General features: G+C 44.7%; 1 protein-coding gene across 1 annotated transcript in view; it reads left to right on the plus strand.

The window, feature by feature from the left end:
- Nucleotides 1–968: 968 nt before the first annotated feature.
- rps6ka5 (ribosomal protein S6 kinase, polypeptide 5) overlaps nucleotides 969–6,858 on the plus strand; it is a 16,503-nt gene continuing 10,613 nt past the window's right edge. The window contains exons 1-10 of the mRNA XM_076157422.1: nucleotides 969–1,264; nucleotides 3,604–3,675; nucleotides 3,793–4,011; nucleotides 4,143–4,258; nucleotides 4,339–4,440; nucleotides 4,755–4,838; nucleotides 4,923–5,026; nucleotides 5,111–5,261; nucleotides 5,356–5,517; nucleotides 6,778–6,858. The exon at nucleotides 6,778–6,858 is cut by the window's right edge and continues 45 nt beyond it. Of these exons, the coding sequence (XP_076013537.1) occupies nucleotides 1,195–1,264; nucleotides 3,604–3,675; nucleotides 3,793–4,011; nucleotides 4,143–4,258; nucleotides 4,339–4,440; nucleotides 4,755–4,838; nucleotides 4,923–5,026; nucleotides 5,111–5,261; nucleotides 5,356–5,517; nucleotides 6,778–6,858 (1,161 nt within the window). The 5' untranslated portion in view covers nucleotides 969–1,194. The remainder of the gene's footprint in view (nucleotides 1,265–3,603; nucleotides 3,676–3,792; nucleotides 4,012–4,142; nucleotides 4,259–4,338; nucleotides 4,441–4,754; nucleotides 4,839–4,922; nucleotides 5,027–5,110; nucleotides 5,262–5,355; nucleotides 5,518–6,777) is intronic.

A 6,858-nucleotide genomic window follows, 5' to 3' on the forward strand; every position in this document is an offset into this window, starting at 1 on the left:
ATTCTAAATAGAAGTTCCATCAAACAATTTGTCAATGTTCAATAATTTGTAACTTCCTTCAATACTTACCTAAACATGAATAATGTAGCTGTTATATTTCACAGCTACAGAGAATACACTTTTACGGTTTTACAACAGCACCATCTTCTGTCCACAGAAGCAAAGAAAGATGATATTGTGATACTAATATTATAAATCATATAACGATTTAAATGGCAGTGCATTGTTGTGGTAGTTCGTATACAATAAACTAGTATCCCTATTCCAATTCCTATTCCTTCCGATTACTATTACAATTACTATTTCCCCCCGGTGTGAGTGCAGTACATTCACAGCTATAATTTCAGATATTCTGATGTGGATCGTACAAAACAGATGTGTGCCCACGTAATGACAAAAGTTGCCAAAATTTAAATATTCTTTTAGAAATTTGATATTAAGCTTTTCATTGCTTATACCAATTGTTTGACAATCTGTATACGTATACAAAGTAGCGTAGTGTACAAATACTGTATATGCGTGGACCAGGATTACTGGTGCTTGCCTGTGTTAAAAAGCAACTGGGCTGCCATATTAATTAAACAGCAGTTGTGTTTACTCGACGCAATTACTATAATTTGTTATTTCCAGAAATGAATACAAAAATTACGAGGAATTGTACTTAAAATAATACGGTAGTTGTTGCAGTAGCTATAGTAGTAGTAGTTGTTGTGGTGGTTGTGGACACATTAGATGCAGTGTTTAATTTTAAAATCACACTTTGCAACTGGTCAGTCTGCTATTATTAATGTATTATTAAGGCTTCTTTGGCCAAGAGTGTCTGTGTGAGCGTATGAGGGTCATTGAAAGCAGCACCAGCCTGTGAAGGAAGGCGGGACCGTGTGTCTCTAACATGAAAGCAGCCAATCACCGGTTAGAGTTCCACATAGCAACACCAATCAGATCAGCGGGACTGCCTGGTTGCGAAGGTAGTGGTAGCTTAGTGGCGCTGTGCTGGAAGAAGCAAGTGTTTCCTCTGGTTTGCTTGCAGCTGCCTGTAGGAACAACATTCTTTCTATATATTGAAGTTTGTTGCTTAACGTAAAAACGTTTTGTTCCCTATATGAATAATTCCGCTTTGCATGTTCACATCGCGGGGTGAACGCAGCCTTGTCTGATTAGCATCTTTAAAGATAATTGGAATTGGAAATTACGATGCCATCCCCGATGGAGGGATCTTCCAGAGAAGGTGACCTGTTTACTGTGAAACATGAGCTCAAGAATGGTAAGTTATCTACCAGCTAGTTGTAACCTTCACCCAGTCTATTTATTATTTGCCACTTATATTCTGGAGACACGTGTGACTGGATAAATGTTCGCCGTATAGCCGAGTTAGCTTGGAGGAGGCAGCTGTCAGTGTGAATGGGCGTTTGCAGTGATCGCTGCTAACGACACTCAAATCCAAAAATGGCAGGGGAAGGCTAACGTTAGCTCGCTGACCAGCTAACTTATGTAAACTAACGTAATCCAGCCAAGTTTGCTCACGTTGACCAGACGAGATCAGTAACAACGCGGGTCAGACGGAGTTGTGACGTGAAACGAAGCTATAGCTGTTTACATGAAACGAAAACATCAGCACCACAGCGTCAAAATGTGCTGTTTTCTAGTTTAACTCGTACATTTGTTAGCGGCCGCTACTAGTTAACTACTAACTAGTCAGTAGCTGAGGAGCGCGGACGCCGCTACATTAAAGCTACCTCTTGCTTGGCTTCATTTTTGCCTAATAAGTCATAATGTTTTACAAGTCAGCTCCTCACTACCAAAGAATGTTTAACTGAATGACAATGACCCCAATTGTGTAATAATAAGCGTATCAACTACGTCATTAAAGTATGAACTAGTGAACAGGTTGATATGTACTATTACCCCCGCCCCCCAAATATGACAACAATCACCATTAGAGCAGGTCAGGTACAATTCGCAGGGGTTTCTGGATGAAATTGGACGCTAAAAAGATACATTGTACAAAATGTTCAATCATTACACTTGAGAAACTCTCTATTTGCCTACATATGTGATGTCCTCAAAACTTTAAATGATAGTTTTGCAGTTTATTCATGCTAAACAACTTGGATTTGCCTGTATTTGCCCGTTTGTTGTGGATTTGGGTTAATAAAGGAGGGAAAAAGGCTGCATCTGTTTTGTAACGACTGTCGTTTTCAGGCTGCAACATGACTAGACTGCACCCCCTGTTCACTGCCCTGCCCTAAATATGCCGTCAGTCTAGTTAGTGACACTCATATCTTCATACCGAATCAAACACTACATCTTCACATGGGTTTGGACCCTTGCTGCAAGCGTTATCCCCTTTAGATCAACATAGTGAATGTTGTCAAATGGGCTGCCTACGTCTAATATCCGAGAAAAGCTTGATCAGTGGAAGCGCATTTGCGTCCCCCTTGACACACCTACAGATTGAAGAAGTTCCCTCTTGTCCATCAGTAAGTCCTGACCTGATTGGACACCTCTGTCCATCTATTAATAAGCATTGAAATTAAACTTAGCCTTGGCAGTGCGAGCTGTTATGCAACCTGAACCTTTGACCTCCAATTTGGAGGACGGTATTGTTGTGTTGGAGGGGATACAAAGTGGAATGGTAATATTTGTGGCAATTCTCCTCTCGGGTGTAAAATGAGAAGCAAGAAAACTAAATAGTTTGCCTGCCTTAATTGCTCGGTGCTCTGTTGTTGCTGCCTATTTCCAGAGAGTGAGACAGAAGGAATGTGTTCACTACAATGGACATGAATGTATGAGTGCACGCAATGCTCAGTGGGCTGCAACAACGGCAACACGGCACGATGCAAGAGGAGCCTCTGTGTGTCTGTGTGTTTGTGTGTGTGTGTGTGTAGATCATTTATGGGGTATAATGAATGTTTTCCAGTCAATATTGCCAGTTCACTCGCAGTTGCACAGAATGATTCATTCGTCCGCTTTTGCGTGTTTTGATTTAGCGTTTCATGAAACTGGCGGTGTACCGGTCATGCGTGTGCTCTTTGTATTATTTTCACTTCACTTTCACCCTTGGATGCTGAGCAGAGCGACTGCAGGACACCGCTGCTGGCCACATGTTCAGTTTCACTTGCCAAGACTCTCTTGACTCCTCCAGGGCTTAAAATTGATTGATTGGAAAATTGATTGTCCACTTTAAAGTCCACTTCTTTGACCCTCAGACCATTTGGTATCAAGATGCCAGAATGCATTTTGTTGCACTCATGTCAATGCAAAGTATCCACCGCTTTTGGCAACAGTGACTCAAGTACAAGTCAAGAGTTTTGCACAAAATTCAGCATGTGGCTCTTTCAGCAGTGCTAAATAGACACAGTTAATAGATAATTTTTGTATTTCGTAACGTCAGCTAGTCGGTCATGTGGGAGCTGAGTTGAGAACAGTCGATTTTCTTGGACAACCTGCACACACAACTCATAAAATATTCCAATTTTTATTTCTCTGTCTTGGTTTGCTTGTATTTATTTGTTTTAGTTTGAGTCATTTTAAAGCCTTCAACTGGAAAAATACGATGATTTGATTGAAATGATTGAATCCTCTTGCACCCTCTGATTTCAGCCAACTTGACTGGCCATGTAGAGAAGGTGGGCATTGAGAACTTTGAGCTCTTAAAGGTGCTGGGAACAGGAGGTGAGTGTTTGTCTGTTTACCCTTCAACTCACAATGTTTCCTGCCAACGTTCAGCCACTCCTTTTTGCTTTTTCACTGAGGTTTGCCCTCTTTTTTTTTCTTGTCTTTATCCCCCAGCGTACGGCAAGGTCTTCCTGGTGAGGAAAGTGAGCGGCCACGACGCAGGGAAGCTGTACGCCATGAAGGTGCTGAAGAAGGCCACCATTGTACAAAAAGCAAAGACAGCTGAACACACACGGACGGAACGCCAAGTCCTGGAGCACATCCGCCAGTCACCATTCCTTGTCACGCTTCACTACGCCTTCCAGACGGACACCAAGCTGCATCTCATTCTCGGTGAGGACTTTTTATTTTTGGAATCCTCGTCTTTGTGTTGAGAATGTCCAGACTGTTTGATTGTTCGACATGCGTGGACGATCCAGTGGAACGTCACGATTAACCTCTGTAAACAACGTCTTCCGTTATAGATTACGTAAACGGCGGGGAGCTCTTCACACACTTGGTACAAAGGGTGAGGTTCAAGGAGCAGGAAGTAGCCCTTTACAGCGGAGAGATCGTGTTGGCATTGGAGCATCTACACAAGGTAACTCGAATCGACGCACGTTCCATTTTCAGAACCAAAATGTAGGTGGACGTTTCTCTTAACATGGCGCCTTGTTGCAGCTTGGGATTGTGTACCGGGACCTGAAGCTCGAGAATATTCTGCTGGACTCAAGCGGTCACATCGTACTCACAGACTTTGGCCTGAGTAAAGAGTTCGATCAGGTACTGTACAGCTCAACAATAATGCGTCCAAAACTTAGGGTTCTGGTTTCTTCGTCTCTTCTTAGATTTGTCCAAAGACAGAAGAGATGCGTTGTGTGTCGTGTTACAGCATATAGATCTGTGTGTGTGTGTGTGTGTGTGTGTGTGTGTGTGTGTGTGTGTGTGTGTGTGTGTGTGTGTGTGTGTGTGTGTGTGTGTGTGTGTGTGTGTGTGTGTGTGTGTGTGTGTGTGTGTGTGTGTGTGTGTGTGTGTGTGTGTGTGTGTGTGTGTGTGTGTGTGTGTGTGTGTGTGTGTGTGTGTTTGCACTAACCCAGGTGGAGAGAGCGTTCTCTGTGTGTGGCACCATAGAGTACATGGCTCCAGAGATCGTGGAAGGAGGAGAGTCCGGACACGATAAGGTAGCGCTTGCGGAAACGTTGAGCTTTTTGCCTTTTTTAGTTTGTTGAGCTTATGTCATGCGCGCCTGCTTTCACGGATTCCAGGCGGTGGACTGGTGGAGCCTCGGAGTGCTGATGTACGAGCTTTTGACAGGCGGCTCGCCGTTTACCGTGGACGGAGACGAGAACTCTCACACGGACATTGCCAAGTACGCGTTTCCTCCGACGTCCGACCACGGTTGTCCTTTACGTCACGATTCTGCCCGCACTCACCGCGTCTGTCTCCCTCTCAGGAGGATTTCCAAAAAAGACCCCCCTTTCCCCAAAGATATGGGACCACTGGCCAAAGACCTCATCCAGCGACTCCTCATCAAAGATCCAAAGAAGAGATTGGGCTCAGGTTCTAACGGAGCAGGAAATGTGAAGAAACACCCTTTTTATCAGGTAGATTTCAGCGCCTGTTGAATATTTCACATTCTGTAAAGTAACAGCAGAGCGGGCTGGAACGCCACATGTAATGATTTCAACCGATTTTTAGAAAATAACCTGGGAGGACCTGGCAGCTAAGAGGGTCCCCGCTCCGTTCAAACCGGTGATCCGGGACGAACTGGACGTCAGCAACTTTGCCGAGGAATTCACAGGGATGGATCCCACCTACTCTCCCGCAGCGCTGCCTCAGAACTGCGACCGCATCTTCCAGGTAGGAGGAAAGGGGACGCACACCGGGGGCCTCGAGTGGTCATCGCAACCAGGGGCCGCACTTCTATGTGACTGCATTTCTCTGGGCCTTTGTAGGCAGGCGGGTGTAAAATGTTGACACAAATGAAAAATTGCATTAGACATCACCCAGGTTTTGTCTGGGACTATATTTGACGCACTCAACGGCAATTGAAGTAATCAAGTGAAGTTGTGAATGTCCTCAAAAGGTTGCTGTAAGTCAACACGAGTCTGTCTGTGTGCATTGGTATTCAAATTGAGTAAAGGGTCTTTTATTGACGTAATTGCTGCCATATGCAGCTTTTATTGAGGTAACAGATGTGAATGACTATTTTTGATGTAGCTTTGAACCATAATATGGCCCACAACTCTGTGCCAGCTGATGGCTGTCTGATGTATTGCATGAAATTTCATCTCTGATTGCCTTCTGGATGCTTGAGCGCGGCAGATCAATAGATCCATTAACAGGCTTCTCTCATGGAATAAAAGGTTACACTTGGAGAGCATCACCACGTCTGTCTCGGTTACGCCTTCTGTCTTTGATTGCCAACTTCATCTTGGCGCGTGTCGCTCTCAGCTGCCATTCATACAGTCTGAAATTTGGTGCGGTCTTTATAATTTGCAAGCCTAGCAATCTCTGAGATAACGACAGCAATCCCCCATTTTACACCGTGCACTTGCTCCCCCACGGTGCCTCACAAAACAAAATTAAAATTGCATTAAGAGCGCCAAGATGTAATTTCACGGCAGAGCAATCAAATATTCAAGCCCAGCAATTTAGGGCATCTCATTCATTCGACACCCATCCTTCCGTCCATCCATGGCTGTCACTACATACCACACAGCTGTGCGCGTGTGTGTGCATGTGTGGGGTGCGTGTGCGTGCCTGTATGGAATAGGGAGGGAGAGATTCATGCCAGCTCCAAGCTCTGGGCTCCCCACAGCTGGAATTACACAGGCAGCACTCCACAAATGACAGGTCTAACAATAGCAACAGCTGGACAGCCAACCGTCAACCGCAAATGAACAGAATTGAGTTTATCAGGCCGATTTGACAATGGATCGTTTGATTAAATCCACAAATAAAAGTTTTCCGGTGAATAAAGGCATCAAAGCACGACCGGTGATATGTTGATGTGCTTCCGATTGAATCAGACTAAAGCCGCAGACATGTTGTCCTTCTGCAGCCCACGCTTAATGTTTGAGGGAAATGTAAACATCAAGAGTGTGTGTGTGTGTGCAGGGCTACTCCTTCATGGCCCCCTCCATCCTGTTCAAGAGGAATGTGGTGATGGATGACCCCGTCCAGCTGTGCGGGGGCTCC

Source organism: Genypterus blacodes, unplaced genomic scaffold (assembly GCF_046128005.1).
Source record: "Genypterus blacodes isolate CSIRO-AG114 ecotype Tasmania unplaced genomic scaffold, CSIRO-AGI_Gbla_v1 ptg000073l_1, whole genome shotgun sequence".
In the NCBI taxonomy this organism is placed as follows: domain Eukaryota; kingdom Metazoa; phylum Chordata; class Actinopteri; order Ophidiiformes; family Ophidiidae; genus Genypterus; species Genypterus blacodes.